Genomic DNA, 24,598 nt, shown 5'->3' with positions numbered 1-24,598 from the left:
CGTGTGCATGCACACTTCTTCAGATACACTGAAACAGAAGTTGCCAGATCCTTCTATATAGTGAGAAGGTGGGGAGGGGTATTACTCAGAAGGGTGTTGGGAATGGGTGGTTGGCAGATAGCTGTGATGAGCCTGTTGACGACTCTTAACGACTGCAATAGGTCTTACAGGAAAATGCATTCTAGTAAAGGAAATTGGTTTACGCAAATGTGTATATTTGGCAAAATTGCATACAAAAATGTGTATATTAGGAGAAATTTGTGCAAAAATGCTGGTGTTTTTCATGAGTACTTTTTAAAAGTTACAAACTGATGTGGAAATGTGGAGAGCTGAACTTAACATTGGAAAAATTATAATCTGAGAAAAACCTAGCACTAGTATCAAATATATTGTTCTGCTCAATGCTCAATGGAGAAAAGGAAAACTTTTGAGTGGAATGCAGTTGCCTATTCTACTTTAAAGTTCTAATTACAACAATCAAAGTAATTTCTGTCAATTTTGATCAAAGCACAATCAATTGTTAATACTAATCAACCCAGTCACCACTGAGTAGAATCTCAGGCTCCCTGGGTGCCCTAGGAAAGAAGGACAGGACATAAATTTAATGATAGATAGATAAACAAATCCCCTCCTTACTGCATGAAGTTTGGCTAAATTGCATTTGGCTAAAATTTATCTCTTTTAGAAGGCAGTGTAATTTCAATTTGAAGACTTCATTATTGGTAAACTTTCCATCTTGCTTCCCAGCTGGTTCCCATGGATATAAATCCAATTTGAAGAATAAATTGTGCTTTCTTTTCAATGCTAAAAATGTGCAGCCTTACCTCCTAGGCACTGGATTAGTATATGCCTTATTATGATAATTTTATACAGTTGCAGGTGTTATGAGATTTATGAGCTTCTATCAGCTCATCACTGTATAGTTTTTCAACATTCTTCCAGTAGCATATTTTCACCTACAAACAGTAGCATCTTGCCCCCTGTCACCCCCAGCCAGAGATAAGGTTGATGAGAGTTGGAACTTGGGAATCAAAGCCAAAGAGCAAACCCAACCCCCTGGTTTTCCTCCTCCTCCTGCAAGCTAAGCCATGGTTTGGTTTAGCATTCTGTTCAAACAAAGGCCCATAGTTTGTCTTGCTGTTTGCCAATCCATGAGATGTGTAACACCATCTCCAACTCCTCGAAAGATTCCATCATCGGTGTTTCTGAAAAATTTTGCACATCACTTGGGAAGACAGGTGAACTAATACCAGTGTACTGGAAGAAGCAAAGATCACCAGTGTTGAAGCAATGATTCTTCAACATCAACTTCGTTGGACTGGTCATGTTGTGTGGATGCCTGAATACAGTCTTCCAAAGCAACTACTCTATTCTGAACTTAAAAATGGAAAGCGTAATGCTAGTGGTCAACAAAATAGGTTTAAAGACTGTCTCAAGGCAAATCTAAAAAGATGTAGTATAAACACCAACAACTGGGAAACACTTGCCTGCAACTGCTCCAATTGGAGAACAGCCTTTACCAAAGGTGTCATGGTCTTTGAAGACACTCGAACTCAGGACACAAGGGAGAAATGTGCTAAGAGGAAGGCACACTTGGAAAATCAACACCATGATCAACACCGCCTGAAAACCAATGTCCCCACTGTGGAAGGACGTGTGGATCCAGAATTGGCCTCCACAGTTACTTACGGACTCATTGTTAAAACCGTGTTTATGGAAGACAATCTTACTCAGCTACGAGTGATTGCCAAAGAAGAAGAAGACAGCTTGTGGTTGTCTGGTGGGCACAAACCACGTCCCCAAGTTCAGAAAACACGCTAAAACAAACCATGGCTTATTCACAGCAGGACTAAGGAGTGGCTGCAATCTCTTCTCTGAGGACTTGTGCATTTGTGCTAAGCTATTATTTGGCTTGGTGTTCCTTGTGGGCTAGCTAATTGACTCAGTCAAAAGGGAAATACTGTGGTTTTGCATTCTGTATAAATCTAGGATTGAACCAAGAAGCTAAAGAGCAGTCCTTGATCCCTCGCCAGCTCATCAGGTGCAGCCACTACTGCAGTGGTAGAAGCATCTTGCAGCTGGGTGGGCAAAACAGCTTTGTCGGCTGAGCCAAGCAGGTTGGCAACGCCTCCATGCCATGTCAATGAGTTGGAGCATTAAGACATATCTTGGACGCAGAGCAGGAAGGAGGGTTGTGGGGCAAGACAAATTCTGACACTGGCCATGGGACAGCATCCTCCACCATACCTAAATGCAAGGCAGGCCAAGCAGCACACACAACACCTTATGGACACTGCCTGCCCCCCAGCATCTGCCACCTGAGACAGCTGTCTCACTTTGCCTAATGGTAGGGCCAACTACGATGGTTAAGTTTGCTCATGGGGAATTAGAGAATTCACCAGAGATTTAGGAATTATGCTGGAAGCAAATGGACTGTTGAAAGGTGTTTTAAAGATAAAACCATCACCATAATAATAGAAAATAGTAGTCGCAGTGGTTCTTTCCATTCAGTATGTTACACTCACTCTTGTGTGACTAAGTGACATAGCAGCAAAGAAAGAGACCTCCAGGGCTTAGTGAAACATTTCCCAACCCTGCCATATCACCCCTTGGGAGGTAGTGGAACAAAATTAATCTTGTAAATACCATTGGCACGATGGAGTTTTCATGGGAGCAGAGGAATGGATCTACGACAGCATGCTTGGTAGCAAATTGGCAATTACACCTAAGAACCTTTAGAAGGCAAGAAATATCCTTAGAGGCTAGAGACAGACTAATGGCATTGGTGCCAGATGCCGTGAATCAAGATGTTAAGACTCATGTTGTGTGAAATGGAAGAAAGCCTTTACTTGGGAGAGCTGTAATGCATAGATGCACATTTTTTGTGCCTAGTGCCTCTTCTGTTACCTCACAGCTTCTTCAGGGATTCATTCATAATGCTATAAATCTTAATGTTATGGTGCTAATAGGATCCCTGGCCCAAAGAAATCATTAACCAGGATATGTGTCAGAGTAGAAATGATCACCTCATGTTTGGGCTTATGTCCCCTGTTTCAATTGCTCATCGCACCATTCTTCATCCAGGGACAGCGCATGATGACCAAGAGATTATTTGTGTGTATTGAGGTAGCTTTGGTTTGTGGCGAATGAGTCACATGACCTGCTCCCCAAGAACACAAAGCTGACACAAGTTGAAGAAAGAAACAGCAACCAGCAGAAATCTTCTGGTTGAATGAATCAGCTGAAAATATGGTGATACTTAATTTCTCCAGAGGCAGACGAAATTCTCTAACACTTTATCATTATCAGTGGCAATAGCACCACTTCCCCTCCCACTAAGGTTTTGTCTGAACAGCAGCAACTGTGTTCAGAGCCTGGCCACCATTTTGCATCCTCCACAATGCTCCAGTTCTACAGCCGTTAAATGTTTATGTCACTATGAAGGGAGGGGCTGTGATTCTGTTCATTGTGAAACTGGGGTGGGTGCATCTGAACCAATGCGCCATTACTTTCTTTTTCTTTCTATACACATAAATTGAGATATTGCATATTCGTTAACTGCCCTGGGAAAAACAGGACATCCAGGTTTTTTTCCATGAGAAAAGAAAAAAAAGTGTTAGCCGGCATAAGTCTAATTTTGTTTGCAATATTCATTATTATGCCTTTAAGATTTTTAAAGGACATATTTCCCTTTTTGTTCGGTTTGTTCCCAAGCAGTATCCCATTTCAAGGCATTCAATCCATTAGGAACAGACTTGGTAAAACACACCCAATTTGAAGATTATGGATCATGATTAAAAAAAAAAAAAAGCCACAAGAACTGCATCCAACTTTTTGCTACTCCGTCTCTTAGTATCAGCAAACCTTTTTGAAAGTAACAGTGCAAGCCCACACATTTATTCAGAAGTAAAGTGCCCAGGTAAGTGGGTATAAGATTGTAATATATGGCAGGAGGACTGGATGTAGCTATACCACATTCTTCAGGAATGTAGTCCCATGCTTCCCTTACTCTGCAGCGATATCTGTCAAATTTCTGTCTGAGTATCTGAAAGAAAATATTGGCCATAGATACCTGATATGTAAACGGCTAAATGGTAGCAATAAAAAGTGGGCTCCTCTAAGCCATTAATGGAGCTGCTTGGATGTAACCGAATGTCTATGAACATTCTAATTTCTGAGGGTGAAGCTATAAGCCACAGAATGCTGATAAACTGTGCAGCTGCAGAGGGGAAAGTAAAGGTCACTTGCCAGAAGAAGGGAATGGCATAGCAATGGACTTTTGTGGGTCAAGGAGCAAAGAGAACAGAAACAATGAGAGAACAGAGGTTCTAAATGGCATGCTGATTTTGAACTAGTAAGCTAATTCTCTGAAGGAGAATATTTTAATATATATAACAATGACGAAGAATCCAGTAGATAGACTATTGGATGTTGTGACACAGTGATCTTTCTTTTGCAGTTAGTTTCATAATGGTTCAGCTTCCATTTCATGTGTGATGACTTTGTCATGGAGTTGGTTTAGTGCTGAGGCACATCTTGCCTCACACCTGTGCTAAAAAGAATATAATTTTTCATTTAACAAAAAATTGGCAGGGGTGGGGAAAGCTGTGTAAAAACATCTTAAACCAAGCTCGTTGTCTTATGGGAGTCATTGTTAATTACTGAGCATCTGAGGCTGCTTCCGTTATCCAGATAATCTAAAGTTGGACTTCCTGTAACACTACAATCTCAAAGCCTCTTCCTAGTGCAATACTCGTGATGTAGGCATCTGATATAAAGACAGTTGTTAACATTTTGAGATGTGTCTTTGTTGTTTTTTACATACATTCCCCCCCACACTGTTTAGTGATTTCAGAGAATGAGCAAAAACTTGCTTAAGCTGAAAAGAGCCAAACCACCATATCTGATTACAGATAGGTAGCCGTGTTGGTCTGCCATAGTCAAAACAAAAATTTTTTTTTCCCTTCCAGTAGCACCTTAAAGACCAACTAAGTTACCGTATTTTTCCCTCTATAACACGCAGATTTTTTCTCCTAAAAAGTAAGGGGAAATGTCTGTGCGTGTTATTGAGCGAATGTGTGGTCCCTGGAGCTGACAGGCGCGAGTGAAGGCAAAAATCAGGCAAATATCAAATCGTCCATCCGGAGAAGGGAAGCCTTGAAAAGAGGAAGCTGCTGCTTTCCTGCATTCTGCCTCAGGGTCTTACTGCCCACCCTCTTCTGTTTCCTTACTGTATTTGCTCAAACGGAACAAAGAGCAGAGAAAACCCCTCCCCTCCAGGCAAGCAGAGGGGAAAGCAGAGCGTCCTTCCTTCTAATTCCTCTCCGTACGTCTAGGGACTCGCAGGCAACATGCAGGTGGGAGGGGGAGAGAGAGAGAGAGAGCTGGCTGGCTGGCTTGGGTGGGTGGTTGGGGGGAATTTTTGCCTTCCTTTCCTCCCTCCGGTAAAACCCCTCTCCTGCATTCTTAGCCAGCTGCTTCTCCGCACACCCCTCTCGTGCTCCTTGTCCCTTCTATGTTTTTCCTTCCCTCCCCACTTAAAACGTGGTTCCAATCACGGATCCACATGGATCCTCAGGATCTTTGCATTGAGTCACCCCAAATTCACCATCAGATCACATAGCAATGATCTGATGCAAAAACAGGGCTGCAATGGTGCAAAAACGTGGTTACAAAGCACGGATCCACATGGATCCTCAGGATCTTTGCATTGGGCTACCCCAAAGTCACCGTCAAATCACACGTCTGTGGCCGCAGCATGAAGCACAAAAATGATACAGCCACTGTTTCATTCAGATTTTTTTTTCTTGTTTTCCTCCTCTAAAAACTATGTGCGTGTTATGGTCAGGTGCGTGTTATCGAGCGAAAAATACGGTAGTTCTTGGTATGAGCTTTCGTGTGCATGCACACTTCTTCAGATACACTGAAACAGAAGTTGCCAGATCCTTCTATATAGTGAGAAGGTGGGGAGGGGTATTACTCAGAAGGGTGGTGGGAATGGGTGGTTGGCAGATAGCTGTGATGAGCCTGTTGACGACTCTTAACGACTGCAATAGGTCTTACAGGAAAAAGCAAGGGGTGAGAAGGTGAAAAATGGCTTTGTCATGTATAATGAGATAAGAATCCAATGTCTTTGTTCAGACCAGGTCTCTCCATGGTTTTAAGTTTGGTAATGAGTTGCAATTCAGCAGCTTCTCTTTCCAGTCTATTTCTGAAATTCCTTTGTAGTAATACAGCTACTCTGAGATCTTGTATAGAATGTCCTGGGAGATTGAAGTGTTCTCCTACTGGTTTCTCTGTCTTGTGATTCTTGATGTCCGATTTATGTCCGTTTATTCTTTGGCGTAAGGTTTGGCCTGTTTGTCCAATATAGAGAGCTGAGGGACACTGTTGGCATTTGATGGCATATACAATGTTAGACGATGAGCAATTAAATAGTCCCGAGATGGTGTGTGTGATGTTGTTGGGGCCAGTAATGGTGTTGTCCGGGTGTATGTGGCAGCAAAGTTGGCATCTGGGTTTATTGCAGGCTCTGGTGCCAGTGTCCGTGTTACGTCTGGTTGTAGTATTATTGTGGGTTAGGAGTTGTTTAAGATTGTTTAAGATTGTTTAAGATACCATATCTGAGGTACTGAGAGAGACATTTAGAGCACTCCATAACAGTGGAGTTAAAAAGCTTTTATCTCTGACATTCACTGGAGGTTATGAGGCCATTCTGCCCCACTCTGCTCCACTGATTGGGATGATTGAAGAGCATTTTCTAATAACCGGGAGGGAGCAGAAGGCGGCAGCAGGAAGTAGCCAAACTGAGGGTCCTCTGGATTTCCCTTTTCGACTTCCCACGCTTTCCCCCCATGGTGTTCCCATTGCTGAAGAAGTTGCTGCCTAGAAGCACAGTTACGGTTCATAGGAAGGGCACTAAGGGATAGATAACATCACTCCATTACATCACCCTGTTTTGAATCATGGCACACTGTGGCCACCACCTCTAGCAGAGCCTGTGGTAAAACAACACAGCCCATTGTTTTTCAGGGATCAGTCAAAAGCTAGCAGTGCTCAAGTAGCACGACCACTAAGCTTACTCAAGAATTTCCAACACAACAAAAACATTATACAGTGGTACCTCGGGTTACAAACTTAATTCGTTCCAGAGGTCCGTTCCTAACCCGAAACCATTCTTAATCTGAAGTGTGCTTTTGCTAATGTGCCGTGCCGCCGGCGGGCAACTTCCACTCGCGTCCAGGGGCAAAGTTCTCAACCCGAGGTACTATTCCGGGTTAGGGGAGTTTGTAATCCAAAGTGTTTGTAACCCGAAGCGTTTGTAACCCGATTCATTTGTAACCCGAGGTACCACTGTAATCTGTGTTTACCTAGTATGGTTCCAGCGTCTGCTTGATTATTTTCGTCATTCCCCGACCACATCAGGGGGAGAGAGGGAGACTGGCAGAGCTGCACATTTGACAGGTGTGTGGCCAACCCTCACTTGTCCAAACATGTGCCATCAAAATGACGTCATGTGGTTGATGTGTCATCCCTGCCCACCTGTCAAATTTGACCCATGAGACTAATCCTGATAAGGATCTGGCTGATGGAGCCAAAGAAGTTTCCACACCCTGTTCTGTGATACAGCATAGGAAAAAGTCTCTGTCAAGTGTGGAGAACCCCAGGCCGAATGCTTCACTCTAAGCTTCTTTACCTGAACCTCAGGAGTTTCCCCACCCTACACCCCCTTTCCCCAGACCATGTCCCTCACTGGCCCTGCTTTTCACCCTCCTTGAGTGTTTTTGCCTGGCCAGAATGTGATAATGTTTGCCATGATGGAGGATAGAGAGGTGCGTGTGATTGTGTACCGTTCTGCACAAAGATAACATCTGCATCAGTTGTCTCACCCATGTTTGCCTCTGGTCCTGCCCCTTGTTGCCATGTGTCCCCCCACCCCACGAAAATTTCCCAGAAAGAAATGCCTCCTTCAGGCTAGAAAAAGGTTTCACACTCCTGAACTATGCCAATCTGTCACAATAGCGAAACTCAAAAGCCTTGTTTTCATCACATTCACTTGCCAGAGCATGGAAAATACATCAGTTACTCTGGTGACTATTGCTCCTTTTCTGAGAAAAGTCCCAGAGCTGTTCTCTGTAGGCTTGCCATATGTCAGGAAAATTCCTGATATGTCTTGGTTTGGGGGTGAAAAAATGGCGTCGGGGGAATTTTGCCGAATCGGCATAGTCAGGGAAAACATGGATGTATGGCAATGCGATGAAAAAAGCAGCTTAAAATCACTATGTTTGGATTAGGTTTACCCAAAAAAGCTCAACAATTTGGGTTTGTTCCCAAATATTGAAATATGGCAACCCTAGCCTTCCCCTCTCCCCTAATTTGTGCTGCAGCTCCAAGTACCACCTCCGACAGAATCAGGGCACTCAGAACATCCCCATTGCTGTGAGAAATGCTTTTCATAGCAGCAGGCACTCTTTTTTTTTATTTTAATGAAATCTTTATGCAAAAAAGATACCCCGAGAAGAATATCAATACTCCTGTGGATCAGAGGAACCAGCTCTCATTAGTACTTGTTGTATTCAAGAGTGCATTAAGAAAGAGCTGGAAGACAGCTAAGTTTCCAGCCTAAAGCAAATTAATGCCACCTTCTCATCTCCATATTTTATTATGGAAGGAAAAAGTATTCCACCAATTCCTTCAGTTAGCTGGTTCTTTGCCCATAGAGTTCCAGCTGATTCACCTCTGCTTGCCCCATGAACCTGTCTCCTTGAACTCCCTCCCTCGCTGTCTTCCAGAGCCACTGTGAAGGACTGATAAAGTATGCCTTGTGACTTCTTTCTCATTATAAGTGTGCCATAAGGTGGGGAGGCAATATTTTTTAATTGCTGGATGTCTGCTGGCTTAAACATGGAAATTTCATGTGATGTTTACAGTTTACTTCTCTCCTTACTGTTCTCATCAGGGCTTAATTTGAGTTGGGGCTTAACTTGCCAGGATTTAGCCTTCGTGCCTATAATGGATCTATACATTGTTCTGGATCTATTAATGCTACTTGTCTGATTTGTGAGATTTACCCTTCCCTCCATCTGAGCTCAGAAGAGTGCTCTTTATCCACGAAGGCCATTAATCTTTCCTTGTTGCTTGATTAATCTTAACTCTATGGCCTTTCCCACTCTTAATGACTCACATTTTAAGGCACTACAGTAGGCAATAAATAAAGTATTTTATTACATGCAATGATTTATTGAAGGCCATGGGTGCAGAAAGAGATATTAAAGTGCTCTAGTGGAATGTTATCAGAGTTTGAGATACATCACAAGATTTGAATCTGCACAGGAATGAAAGTTGAAACACATCAAGCATCTCCAGGTGCCTTAGCTACCTTCTCTTTCCGGATGCTGCATATTGGTTTGTGCAGGTATGTTCTGACAGGCTGAGGCTGGCATGTGTTAATAAGTGATGGTGAGAATGCTTTGCTCCAGTCTTCCCTTACAAAGAAAATTGCGATTAACTTGGAGAAAGCAGAACAAATAATAGTAAAGGGTTACTTAACCAAAATGGCTGCCATGCTCTTGTGGGGGAAAAATGGGATGTCCTCTTTTTCAGGGTGCTGAAGGAGGTTGTGGGCATTATTTCAGAGCTGCTGGCTATAATTCTTTAGAGAACTGATGAGGTTGTGGAAGCCTGGTGATAGGCAAATATTGTCCCTGTCTTCAGAAAGAGCGGGGTATGGGAGAACAGGGAAACTACAGACTGGTTGGCCTGACATTAATGCTGGGCAAAATTATAGAACAGATTATTAAGTGGCTGACCTGTGAGCATCTAGAAAATAATGCTTTGATTAATAGGAGCCAGCATAGGGTTTTTGTTTTTAAGAATAAGTCATGCCAGACCAAACTGAACTCCCTTTTTGATACAGTGACTAGTGTGGTAGATCATGGGAATGCTGTGAACATAGTATATCTTGGTTTTATCAAACATTTGGCAGTGTCTTTCATGATATCCTAGTACGTATTGACAAGATGAGAAAATGTGAATCGGACCATGTGCTATTAAGTGAATTCACAAGTGTCTGTGCAATCCAACAAGTGCTCATTAATGGCTCTCTATCAAACTGGAGGACGGTCTTGACTGTAGTGCCACATAGCTTCATCCTACACCCTGACTAGTTCAACAATGTTATAAATGACTCGGATGAGGGCGCAGAGGGGATTCTTATCTAATTTGCACATGACACAAATCTGCGAAGGATAGTTAACACCATGTAGAAGATAGAATCAAGGTTCAAAATAATCTTGATGGATAAAACCAGCAAGTCAAATAGGATGGGAAAGATCTGTCTAGGCGGCAGAATATATGAAATGGGTCTAGGTGCAGTAGAGGCAATCCAAACTGCTAGCTGGCAGTGGCAGAGCTTAATGGATCCTGTGCCTGCTTGGGCCTTTCCCTCTCCACCCCCAAAATACCCCATTTCTGGTTTTATTGCCAGCAGGAGCATGTGCCCTTTGTCAGTGAGGCTGTCCTGTGGGGGTGGGGTCTCTTACAGACAGAGGCTAACAGATCCAGGCAGGGCTGGATGGAGGAATACCTCCAAACTCCCTCCAGCACAATGGATCAGTGGTTTGGATTTCTCTGCCCTTGAGCCAGAAGTATGAGACAATTGCTTAAAAAGCTAATGCCATCCAAGACTACATTAACAGGACCATTGTGTCCAGATCATAGGAAATAATAAGCTCTCTTCAGGCATTAAAAGCTTGTCAACATTTGAGCCTTATTGAGCTGTTAATTCACATTCCCTCCCCCCCTATTTGAGTTAGACCAGAATAGTCTAACCCTGCACATATTTGAATTTGCATTTGAGGAACAACTTCAATCTTTTCCATTCATCCCACCAGGCATTCCCTTTTGTGTCTGTCCCTATCTTCTAATTTGTTGATCCTTTTATGCCGATTAAGTACAGATATGGCAAACGTGGAGACAGCTGCACTTGAACCTTGTTGGGTTGGTTTTTCTTTAAGCTACCCAATAAGTGTGCAAAAGCACACTGTCATGCAGTTGTAAATTTGCTTGTGTTCTGATTTTGTGCAAATCTGAAGGATCAAAGTGGAGCAGGGGGAAGGAGGGGAGATATATATTCCTTCATTCAGGATCACACCAGAAATAGTTATAAGCACAGCGAGAAAAGAAAATATTGAGGAAGTAGCGGGCATGGAAAGGGGAGTAGCAGAAAGTGACAACTGATGCACCCACCCCAAAACACCAAAACAAATGGTCTGTGACACTGAGCAGTTTGGAGCCCAGTTTACCAGATTACCAATAACTATAGGTTAAACCAGAATTTACAGTGAGAAAGCATTGAGATTGGTATTGTTTGGCAGTAATGTCATGAGCATGGGTAGGCAAACTAAGGCCTGGGGGCCGAATCCAGCCCAATCGCCTTCTAAATCCGGCTCACAGACGGTCTGGGAATCAGTGTGTTTTTACATGAGTAGAATGTGTGCTTTTATTTAAAATGCATCTCTGGGTTATTTGTGGGGCATAGGAATCCGTTCATTCTTTTTTTCCAAAATATAGTCTGGCCCCCCACAAGGTCTGAGGGACAGTGGACCGGCCCCCTGCTGAAAAAGTTTGCTGAACCCTGGCCATGCGGATTTTGCAAACCAAATGGGAATGCGAACAGCTACAAATGTACAGTAAACTCCAGTGTGGACAAACCCTATACATTCCAAGCCCCAGCTTTTGCAGCATAGAACAAACTATCTGTGCTGGTGGTTTGCCCATACAGCTGTATGGTCTTCAAACATCTAAAGGGCTGTCATGCAGAAGATGGAGCAGACTTGCTCTGCCCTGCTCCAGAGGGCAGGACCAGAAATTGCAGGGAAGCAGATTTGGACTAAACATGAAAAGAAATTTCCTGACAGTAAAATATCCCCCGGTTGCTATTTATATAACAAGGATCAGGCATATTGCATTTACTATATAATATAGTTTGGCCCTCAGCTCATGAAAGGCAGACTAACAATCCAACAGATAAATCAGGTAAATCACATTCCTGGTTGTCCCTAGTTAATAGATACTTTGTGCATATAAAATACATCTTCGATGCCTATCACAAAAATGAATCTTGTAAAACTCTGAAGACAAATAGATTTTATTGTGGCATCAGCTGTTGCAGACTAGAACCACTTCCTCATATGAGCTCTAATCCATGTAATTCCCCCCCCACACACACACTTGGCATTCCCTTCATGCGGCTAAAACAGGATCAGGGAGCCATAGTGACTGTCGTAATGTGTAGTTTCAACTTTAGCAGCTATGCACGTTTCATAGTGAGCCACTGCTTATGTTCTGGAAGGATGCATTTGGATTCATTGTGGAGGAATGATGAAAGTATATCATATCCAATCAAATTGGCACCTGGAGCAACTTTGGATATGAACTTGACACACCAAAAGTGCTTAGCATATATGGGACTGCCCAAAAAATATTATGGAAATAGGGGATTGATTTATCATTAGTGTGGGAAGGATCGCATGTATATAGGCAATATCTTGCTCATGTTAACTAAACATGTTCTTTTATGTGCCCCTCTGCATACTGGTATTATAGCCGCACACACACATGGTTGCAAGACTTCACAGCTAAACAGTCATTTTTGGATGATGTTAGATTCTATGGTTATCACAAAACCTCTGTGTGGAGAGGAACATGCACCTCTGGAGCCCTGGGAGCAGACAGGTCCTTAGGGAAGGGGCCTAAAGCAGTGGGGATGGTCCATAAGGGCAGATGATACACTGCCCCACCAACCTCAAACAAGCTTAATTAGTTTTTAACACTTGCTGGATTAGAAGCATCTGGCACACAGTTTAGCACCCCAAGCCTTGATTAAATTCTAACACTTGCTGGATCTAGGGCTTATAGGACTCTGGCACCCACAAACTCGTAACACTATCATCAATGCAGCTAAATGTAATGTGTAAAAGGAAAATAAAGCTGGTAAATTGTCACCATTTTGCAATGTGCAACTTCTATATATATTGAGTAAGATCAGAAACAGAACATCTACATGAACTGAATCAGGGAGGGGGAGTTGTGTGTGTGTGAATTAACCCCAAGCCTCTTTATCTCTACATAGTCAAGGCACAGATCTGAGCTGATGTTTCCACACTGGGTCCCCTCTCTGTGAAGCCTCCAATCTCACAGGAGATTCCAAGACAGAGCCAGAAATAGCAGCCAATAGCAGAGCAGATACTTTGCCTTGAGCTTTCACAACCAGGCTCCTTCCTCTCTCCCTGCCCCTTACACCTCTCAAAGGAATTTGCAGGCTTCCACCCAACACAGCTCCAAGGATTCCCCCATTTATTAAATGTCTCCATGCTTATGTTTATGGATCAGCAGCTGGAGTTGCAGAGATGAGAACTCAAAGGTGCTGTGAGAGCCAGGCAGTTAGGAGAGAGACAGCATGGGGATTACCAAATGATCCCATGGGATGAAGAGAAGCTCTTGCACAAAAGAGTATGCAGCTTCCGCAAAAGCTCTGCCTGTTTGGCTCCCTCCTTCCGCACATTGGGAGACAATGAGACATAAGAGCTCAAGGGTTGGCCTTGTATGAGGGAGATCTGTGTTTGAAACATCCCTCAGCCATGCAGCTCACTGGATCAGACCCAGAGTAAACTACTCCACAGGGTAGCTGTGGGGTGGAGCACACACTTTGCATGACATCTTAAGCTCCTTGGAGGAAGGGCAGGATAGAATGAGATGAGTAAATGGATGGGATATTGCATATCAATTATGGATCTGAAAGCTTCGCCAAGGTAATATAATCCCTCAATGTGTGAAAATTTATCGTTTCAAACAATGTGGACCATGTGCCAGACATATATTTCCAATGTCTCCCATTGACATTGATCCTTAATTTCCAGTGCAGACATTCCAAGTTCAGATGCAAGCTGGCTTGATCGTCCGTTTCCAACCCTGGGAATTGTCAGGGACTGTTTCAAGACTGTGGGATTACAGCATCAAACAAACTCTGCATTCTAAACCATCTTTAAGTTTTATTTAGGACTCTGTCCCTCTGTGACTGCTGTCTCCTCTGGTCAGAGGAAGTCATTAGCATTCTTAAGTAATTCCTGGTTCCTCCCAGGATGTGCAGTGCACTCTGGCTGCATCTAGTGTCTCTTTCAAATTGTTTCAGGGGCAGGGCATTTAACAGAATTCTCAGAACCTCACTAAAGCTCACCTGTTAAACCTTGCCTATTGAATTCGGACTCCACACAGATATTGGCAGCTTGAACTAATTTATTTACAGGGCTATATACAGCTCTCCTTTGGCAGGGCTCTTAACATAAGCCTGCAGCAGGGTTCCTCTTTAGGGTGAGGGGAGTGGCAAGTATGGTGGCTAGGTTATCCTTTAAAGAAACCAGGGCAGTGACGTCACTATGCCTCAATACAATTATTAAGCTATAGCTCCCACTATCTTTTTCCTTTCTTTTCTTAATGACATCACCTGTTCGATGTTTAAACAGCGTGAAACAGATACTGAGCGCTGTGTAGCTATCGTTTCAGTGAAGAGGATGTGAAATATACTCAGAGTCGAGACTGGATTTCATGCTCTTTATTCAGCTCATAGTGGTGAGGACGAAATGGAAGTTCCCCAGAAGGTCTGCTTTATATACCGTATTTTTCGCCCTATAGGACGCACCGTCCCATAAGGCGCACCTAGTTTTTTTGTGGGGGGGAAGGGGGAAAAATTATTTTCCCCCCAGGCGCGGGGCTGGGGCAGGGGAAGCCCGAGCTTCCCCCGGCCCCAGCCCCCAAACAGGCAGCTCTCTGCAAGCCATGGGAGCCCAGCGCTGGCTCCCGCTGCTTGCTGAGAGGTCCGCGAAGCCTGGACGTGCTGAGCTCAGCGCGCGCAGGCTTCAGCATGCAGGCAACTCTCCACAAGCAGCGGGAGCCCAGCGCTGGGCTCCCGCTGCTTGCGGAGAGCTGCGCGAAGCCTGGAGAGCGAGAGGGGTCGGTGCACACCGACCCCTCTCGCTCTCCAGGCTTCAGCGAAAGCCTGCATTCGCCCCATAGGACGCACACACATTTCCCCTTCATTTTTGGAGGGGAAAAAGTGCGTCCTATAGGGCGAAAAATACGGTACATTATTTACACAATGGGCCCCACGCGACTGGCTAATTCCGGGATTCTCCTGTAGGCCAGTCAGGTTGTGGATTCACTTCCACCTGCAGCTGGATTGGGTGGCTCCTGCGGACCAATCATACTGCTGCATTGTTCTAGAACCAATCAGACTGCTGCATTTTGGATCCTGTTGTTCTAGGACCAATCAGACTGCTGCATTTTGGATCCTATTCAACTCAGTACATAACAAGGATGCATAAAATAAACTAGCAAATTCACTTTTATTAAACTGGGACTGGGAACAAACACCCAGGTCTAACTTAAACTGCTCGATGTTCTATACAAAGCGCCATAGTTTCAAGAACTTTGTAGATAATTGCCTGAGCTTCCGCGTCTGCTGGGCATCCAAGAGACTTTTCAGATCACAAGCAAGGACAGGAAGAGAGTAAGAAGCAGAAGCAGAAATGGAGCAAGATCAAAGAGCTTTTGTTGAGGGATTTTCAAAGTCTTCGATTCTGCCTCTGGAATAATAAATTCAAGGAGCTGCATTTTAGATTCGCCCTTAAGCTCCCACTTATTTTGCTTCATTTTGTTGATAAGCTTGGCATTTTTCACAGATGTTGGGAAGCTGCAGTATGAATTTCTGTGCTGGGCCAGCATCCTGTTTGCCTCTTTTAGGCTTGCAAGTGCTTCAGGAAGATGCACACAGCAGGGCAAGAAAGTGAAAACCACCCACTTTTGTGACAGCCAAGCAAATGGTATTCAGAAATATACTATCTTTGAACCCAGAGTCTTTATGCTTTTAATCATTGTAGCTAGTAGCCACAATAAGTCAACCTTCCATGCAGGAGTGCCATGCTCCCCAGTCCTCTCGCAATTTTGGCATACGGTACTCGGTTTACTTATATACATCATTTCCTACAGAAACAATTGTGCTCAAAGCGGTTCAACATAAAAAAATCTAAATACAGTAGCCACAATAACAATATGTTAGGAAAAGTATAATAGCACTACAGAAAACCTACAAAATAAACCATTAACAGTTCATTTAACATATATCAAAATTTAAGTGGGCCTAAAGATCACCAGTTTTCAATTACCTCACATCCAAAAGTATCTCCAAAAGCTGATAACCACACACACATACACACAATCTTTTATGACTTAACCACAAAAAAGCTGGAAAGTTCCCTAAGAATTCTTCTGCAAGCAGCTTCCTCGGGGCTGGAGGGTAAGGCACAGACAGAAACAGCCACCCCCTGATAGCAAAAAGATTCTCTCTTCTCCCATAATTTAATAAACTTCTTTATTTTAGCTCCAAGCTGTTTGAGCATTTATTTGTTTCCGCTTTTAGAAGTGGGTTTTATTTGTATCATTTTTTAAATGAAGGGTTTTACTGCTTCTATGCTGCAAGTCACTTTGAAATTCAAAGAAAGAGGGTCATAAATATTTGAGGAAAAGAAAGAATAACATTATTCATAGTGAATAGAAGAGGATTTGCCCCTGAGTTATTTTTGTGCTGGTCTTATCTTGAAACTCCTGACAAGCAGTTTTACTAGTTAACTCCATTGATAAATTGCAAGAGACAAGTCACTGAATGTAGCCAGGGCCCCTGCACAGTACATGAAGGATTTGTATTACTGTAAGTGCATTTACTCTTTCTGCTCATAACACTGGTAGGTGTCAAGAGAGTGAGTGTAATGCAATAAAGCTTGCTGGTTAAATTCTTCAGATCATTGCTGGAGGCCTCCTCCTGGTGTCTTTGCTATCTAAAGTTATGCAGATGACAACCATGGAGGGGATTTCTAATCCCCTGAGCAGGTAGATACCTGCCTTTTCATCTGTCATCTTCAAAAGATAGCTACACTACTGGGTGGGTTGTATCTAGAAATCATGGCCTCGGATGTGGAAGCTGCTCTAGCTTTCCTATATGACAAGGATGAAGAACCTTTGGTTCCCTAGATGTTGTTGGACACCAACTTCATCAGCCCCAGTCGGCATCACCAGGGGTCAGGGATGATGGGAACTGAAGTGCAGCAACACTGGGAGGGCTACATGTTCCACCCCCACCTGCTCTATGAGTACCATGCATTGACTTGTTGTGGTGAGGGGGAAGCATTTTGCACATGCTCAGAAACACCATCTTCTTTCCTATTGCTTCGCGTCTTCTGAACCAGAGTTCTTGCATAGCAATGAAGTTCTGGGTGTGATCCAACATGGATGAAAACCCTCATGTCACTGACAGTCACCTCTCTTGGTCCTTTGTCCCACATGCAGATAAAAATAACAAGTTCTGTTTTGGAAAATTTCAAATGCATTAAAAGGATTGACAGCGGGATTCCGTTATCCCTAGCTGTGAATCTCCAAGCTTGAAGCACAATGGAATTTATGCTTACTAACAGCTTGGCTTCAGGAGGGAATAAATCTGTTGCGTGAATTCAGTCAGGTGACTCGGCTTGCTGAAACTTCAAAGACACTTAGGGATGTGATTGTTGCGAAGAGGCAGGCTGCTCATTTAGCAAAAGTGCGCCTCATACGAGTGTCTGATCTTCAGAAGCTCCATGGCAACGGCTCCGCTGAGATTTGTTGAAATAAATTCTCTTTCTCGCTTCCATGGGTGAAATTACTTCTGTACGTGAGGCAGTGACAAATGTCCAACCTCAATTATTATTATTTTCCCCAAATCTTAACACAATTTTCAGGTAATCTCTTAAACTGGAAAACCAGCTCTTGTTTTGTGTGTGTGTGTTCAGGTAATTTTGTTTTGTTTTGCAGCACTATACTTGGCTATCCTGAGGATTCAAATACTTATTTCCATTAGAAATATTTTGTGTTCCATTCCATTTTGTGAAGTGGGCTTTAGCTCATGAAAGCTCAGGCCACGTTAGTCTGAATTGCCACAAGATCAGGTGTGACTGGTGACCAGTGGGACTGGTAGGACACAAAGCAGGAAGGCCATCAGTAGGTGGCGCCACCGCTGCCTTGGCTCTTTGCCTTCCTCTTCTGAGGTTTCCGTATGGGTTCTCCAGCTGGAGCCTCCTCCCACTCCCCATTATCCAGCCAGTCCCTGACACTGAGGGCAGACTGGGATTGATGGGGCAATGCCCTGTTCTCCTTAATAGAGCAACCTCCGCTGGGGAAATTGCTCCTTACTGCATCTCCTTTCCCCTCATATCGGAAATAATGTTTCTTATTACTCTTTTATGAGGCACCTACTCTGTTTCCTAATCATTTAAGAAATGGTCTTCTTCATTTATGAAGATGTTGTGATGGTACTCCTCTGCGGTGTGCCTTTGTGGTCTGGATGCATAGTGTATGAAAGGATCAATGGGTATCTCAGCTGACAGAAACCTATGAGGCATGGAAGTTCCCTGGCCACAATCCAGCACATGAATAAGTGGTTTAAGTGCCGCTGCTTACTTTGAGCTGAACTATAGATGTGTACGTTATCCACTCTAGAGCTGAAAAATGCACCAGCTGAAAAATGTTTCCACATAATATTTCTTCTCATTCTCTACATGCACTGTAAAACCACTCATTGCCTTACTACCATAATTTTTGGTCATTTTATGCAGTCTCCCTTGAGTGCCCAGTATGAACCCTCCACCATCATTCTGTCCATTTGCCTGTAAACCTTTGACCCCAAACAACTACAATACAAGTGGGACACAAACTAAGCAGCAGAGAGAAGAGGTTTAGTTCCACTCCATTTCAGATAGAAAGAGACCACAAGGGCAAATATAATTTTCTGGCTTTACAGAAGCAGCTGTGGTCTAACAAGCAGAACCTACAGGCAGAATTTATACTACTAGTTTGCAATGTTATGAAAATGTGGACTCTACTTTTTTCAAAGCACTGCTTACACAAAGTCAAGCTTACACTTTTTAAACAGTAAATATAAAGGGTTTTTCAAAGTACATATATACTTCTGAAAATCTGTGGGGTTGTATCCAACTAAGTTCTGCTCTGAGTAGATTCACTGACATTAAAATGCCTGTTACTCATGCTCATTCATTTCAATGGGTCTACTCTGAGTGTCTGACCTTCTCCCCTTGCAAAAGCCTAAGTATATCCTTACTGAGAGCAAATTTTCACATGTAAGATTCTGAGCATGGGAGGACATGAGTCCCAAATCCAGCAGATGCCAGTCCTTGTCAGATGCAAGCAATCTTTGCGCATGAGACAAATGTTATGTCCTCTCACTGCTGTTTTCTCTAATTGGAATGGGATATTGTTTGTTACCCTGTGTGCTGGGCTGACACTCCATGTTGCAGATTTATTTTCTGTAGCCTCATGATCAAAGTTCAAACATCTCAATTCCTGGGGATTTTGGCACTGCCTGCATCTCTCCTCATTAGCCCTGATGCGTTCCTACTGGAGCATTGCCACTCGCTTCTCCTGCCTCCCAAATGATGCTTGCAAAGGATGTTAATAACCTTCCTTGGGCACACTGTGTTTAGAGTACTGGTCACTCATCATCTCAACGTTCCAGCCATTAAATGTAGGAGTGTAGTGCATCTATGATAGACCTCTATTTCAGGGTTTTATGGGTTTGGGATGGACAAAAGTCATTTCAGAGTCCAGTTCAAACGACTGGTATTAACCTATAAAGACACATAGGGCTTTACATTCTTTCCTCTTCTGACATAAGCCTACCTGGACCCTGAGGTCATCACTGGAGGCTTTGAGAGTTATTCAGTGGGTGTGTGGGATGATAAAAGATCATTTTCAGCTGTTGCCCTCTGTTTATGGAATTCTCCCACAAGTGAGGCTCATCTGGTACCAACACTAACAAATTTTCTGTGTCAGGTAAAGATGTCTTTATTCTTCCAGATATTTGTTGCTTGGTATTATTTGGCTTTGCTGAGGTGGAACAATAGTTCCAGTAAGTCATCATCACCCATAATGTGCATATTCATCTCTTTGGTCTCACTGTCACCTCCAGACATTGCAGATTAAGCCGGTATCCTTTGCTTTCATACTCTAGTTAATCATGCAAATTAAAATACCTACTCTGCAGATAACCAAGCATTGGAAGAAAAGAGGGAATCTAAAAATTACATTACCCTTTTCTTAATGGAATCGTTGCGATTAAAGTATTGTGTAGCAGAAACAAGCTGCATTTACTGTCTTGAATGTGGACCTCCCAGGTTGCATCTAATTTGTGTTCCATTTTTGAGTCACTTAAGGTGATTAGAGTCCTCTGGATAGTGGCTGTCAAAGCAGAACAGATCTCCGGCTTTCTGTACACTTGGACATTTTCACTGCTTTGAGCCTGACACTTTTACAAAATGAGGATTCCTTTGGTCTACCCTTCACTTGCCAGCACATTAGAGATGATTAGTCTTCCACTGGCCTTGGGCTGAACGAAGGTTGTTGTTGCTGTTGTTGTTGTTGCTTTACTCTGCCCCCTGAGCACCCCCTGACTGTTTCCCCTATGAGATCATCCTCCGACTCAGCAGGATAAACTAGCACTCCCTTTATATAAGCAACGTCAATGAAAACGACAAAGTAATTGCTCTGTGTCACCCTATTATTGCTGCATTAGATTTGCCAGCACATTGCATTGTGGGAATTTAATTTTCTCAGAAAATGATATGGCATCATCACACAAACTTAATTGTCAGCCTATCTCTAAACAGGAATGGGCAAATGGAAAGATGATATTCTTTGGTTGACCTTTGGTGGCACTCAGAAGTGGTTGAGTGAGGCAGCCGCCTCATACTATCTAATGGTAGAGCCATTCCTGTTACGGCTAGTTGTTTTTTTTAGTGCACACAATTCAAGCAGTGCTCTGGCAATGCACAAAAATTGAAGTAATCTAATTATCAAGTATAAGTGCAGAGAATATTCTCTCTGTGTGCTTTCTTCTCTTGTATAGGTATGAATGATGCTTGTTTATAATAAATTACTTTTTAAAAAGAACAACAGTTTAGCCACTTCTTTACTATCTGCTTGCTTTAGGGAAAACCCAGATTTACTGCATTTTGACTGCAAATTGATTTTTAATACAAGGATTCCATTTGTTCTGAATTTCTTCAGGACTTCTGTAGGCCACTCATATTATTCCCATGATACAGGTTGCAGCTAGCCTTACGCCACTCACTTCATGGCTCAGATGAGATTCCAAGTGGGGGCCTCCAATTCAAAACCTGTGCTGTTTTCACGCCTTGGCTCAGTACAAAACCAATTCACCTATGGACTTTAGGTTCAAATACAGGGAAACCCATATAGTAAAATGTGGCTTTGATGCTAGGACACTCTTCGTACAATTTATGATGGATGCAGTTTGGGAGCCAATGTGGTGTAGTGGTTACAGTTGTGGACTAGGACCAGGGAGACACGGGTTCAACTCCCTCCACCCCTTAGCCATGACGTTCACTGGGTAACCTTGGGCCAGTCACTGTCTATCAGACTAACCTACTTGTGAGGATAAAATCAAGAAAGGGGAGAACTGTATGCTACCTTGAGTTCCTTGAACGAAAGGCGAGGTATAATTCATCTCACTAAGGAAGATTCAGCCTGTTTGTGACAACAGATTCTTTTTGCTCTGAAAGGAGAGCTGAATTATTCCCGTGGATACTTTTCCTATTGCTGCTTGTCTTGTAAGAACACAGGCAGCTGCTGGTGTTGACCTATAAAGCCTTACACAGCTCAGGACCTCAATACCTTAAGGACCACCTCTCCCTATACAAAGCAACACGGACCCTGCTCTTGTCATCTGAGGCTCTTCTCTACATCTCCCTCTCCCTGAAAAGTTTGTACGGTGACAACACAAGAACGGGACTTTTCTCAGTTTTAGGTAGAAGTCACAAACTATACCTACAAAGGAGGAATGGATTTGTAAACTAAATGAATATTTAATTTTGGCAAAATTAACTGTTATAATAAGAAATCAGTCAAATCAAAAATTTAAAAAGGAGTGGAAATGTTTTGATGAATATATGGCAAAATATTGCTCAAAAAAAGATACGCTAATATGCCTAGATTAAAATGTGAAGTACTGGAGGGAATAAAAATTAGTAAGGAAAGATAATAAGAATATATAGATGATTTGAGAAGATTGTAGAATGCAAAGATTATTGTAAATTGTATAATGTGGAGGAAATCGAGTGGGGATGGAGGGAAGTGGGAGGAAGGAGAAAAGAATAATATAATGGATTGAGGAAATATAAATGTAAATGTATGATGGGATGGGGAGGAAATGGTGTTGGCTTTGGTACATCTGTATTGTAATGCAATATGTGAAAACCAATAAATAAATTAATAAATATTATTATTATTATTTAAAAGAACGGGACTTTTCTGTGGTGGCCTGTGGAACGCTCTCCCCAGAGAGGCTCGCCTGGCACCATCAAAACATGTATTTAGATGCCAGGCAAAAATTTTACCCAGGTCTATGGTTATTAAATAACATACGGCCTGTAAAAGTGTTGGGGAGAGAACTGTTAGGGAGAGGAATGTCAGTATGCTTTTTACTATGTTTTTATGATGTTCTTATAATTGGTGTTTTGCAATGTGTTTCTAATGTTGTACACCGCCTTGAGATCTTTTGATAAATACAAATTGGTATACAAATTGAATAAATAATAGTAATAAATAATAATAAATGCCAGGTAAGACTAAATTGTCCATCTTATTACCCCAGTATTGTCTGCTCAGAGTGGCAGTGACTCTCCAGGGTCTCAAGCAGACTAGGGTCTTTGCATTTGCTTGCAGCTTATGTTTACTTCTGCATGCAAACCATCTGCACACCAACACTTAACTATGTTCCCTGTCCAAACATTGTGAGAGCTGAACTGCGTTGCCACTTGACTGGCTGAAGAAGTGTTCATGCACAAGAAAGCTCATACTAATAACAAACTTAGTTGGTCTCTAAGGTGCTACTGGAAGGTGTGTTTTTTTTATTTTGCCTGTTAAAGACCTTAATACATATTTTGTTTGTTATTTCTGCAGCTACAAGAGTGTGGTGACTCCTAAGCGTGCTGGAATTGCCATTGCTTGCTGCTGGCTGGTTTCCTTGCTCGTCGGGCTGACCCCTATGTTTGGCTGGAACAACTTGAACGAAATGCAGAAGAGGGCGAACGCCAGTCAGCTGATGAACACCAGTCAGTCAGAGTTCACCGTCAGCTGCCAGTTTGAGAACGTTATCAGCATGGAGTACATGGTCTACTTCAACTTCTTTGTGTGGGTATTGCCTCCATTGCTCATCATGCTCATCATCTACCTGGAAGTGTTCAAGATCATCCGCAGGCAGCTTAATAAAAAGGTCGCCTCCTGCTCGACAGATCCAGAGAAGTATTATGGGAAGGAGCTGCAAATCGCCAAATCTCTTGCCCTCGTCCTCTTCCTGTTTGCTGTGAGCTGGCTGCCTCTGCACACTCTTAACTGTATCAGCTTTTTCTACCCGTCGTGCAAGACCCACAGCAGCCTCACCTACATTGCAATATTTCTTACGCATGGGAACTCTGCCATGAACCCCATCGTCTATGCCTTCAGGATTAGAAAATTCAGGACCACGTTCCTGCAGATCTGGAACCATTATTTTTACTGCAAAGGGGACAAGCACATGAACAATATTGATAACACGGACATTGCCATCTAGGAGTCGTCTGGTGCCAGGCTGGCCTGCAGCCTTCAAGCCACATGGGGTGCTCTATAAACAGCCCTTTCATTGTCCAAATGGCCAAGTTGGCTTCATCTCCATTATACGCAAGGCCTGCTCCTGGGCAGAGCAGACGAAGCCCAGAGCCAATCAAGGGCATTATTTATTACTAATAGTAATATTCATTTTACCATCTGGTATTCTAGGAGCTGTTCTTTCCCTATAATTATGCATTTAAAGGGGGACTATGCCAACAGAATGTATATTTCATTCCAATAAAGAGGAAACGAATCTCTGTGGTTTAATTAATGGGGAGTTGTACTCGCTATGGAATTTAATATTCTCATTGGTAGCAGTAATCTTAATTGCATTTATGAGTTGCCTCTGCAAAAAAACAAAAACCAGCTCTGGACAACTTACAGGTTTAAAACAAATACACAACATACAATTTGACATATACAGGGTTGTATCTAACAGTATCACACAGCTCAGCCAATGATAAAGTGAAAAGGGACAGAAGCAATTTTCAGTGATTCTACCTCCTTGCTGCAGCCCCCATATCCTTAAATCTGGGGACTGGCATAAATAGTTCTCTAACCAAGCACTGCCAGGAATTAACCGGGAAAAAGAAGCCGCTGCCATGATCATAATGCTGAATCTGTGTTCAAACCCTACTGCAATTAATGAAAATTTATTAGAATTATGGTGAGGCAGTAGGTTAACTTCTACATTTGTCACAGGGGATTATTTTGTATGTCCTGACAACAATTTCATTTAACGGTTTCAGCAGTACAGCTGCCTCATGTGGTCTTGTTCTGCTGACCCATAGGCCAATGTAGCTTATTTCTACAAAATGAAAGAACAACACCTCAC

The 24,598-nt window shown here is 42.8% G+C and overlaps 1 protein-coding gene across 1 annotated transcript in view; it reads left to right on the top strand.

Moving 5' to 3' along the window:
- Positions 1-24,005, top strand: part of ADORA1 (adenosine A1 receptor) — a 59,280-nt gene extending 35,275 nt beyond the window's left edge. The window contains exon 3 of the mRNA XM_083617567.1: positions 23,077-24,005. Coding sequence (XP_083473693.1) covers positions 23,077-23,725 — 649 coding nt within the window. The 3' untranslated portion in view covers positions 23,726-24,005. The remainder of the gene's footprint in view (positions 1-23,076) is intronic.
- The last annotated feature ends 593 nt before the right edge of the window (positions 24,006-24,598 follow it).

Source organism: Podarcis filfolensis (genome assembly GCF_964270895.1).
Source record: "Podarcis filfolensis genome assembly, chromosome: 6".
Classification (NCBI taxonomy): Eukaryota; Metazoa; Chordata; class Lepidosauria; order Squamata; family Lacertidae; genus Podarcis; species Podarcis filfolensis.
Note: the sequence above shows the minus strand (reverse complement) of the source record. Positions and strands in the feature narration are given on the sequence as shown.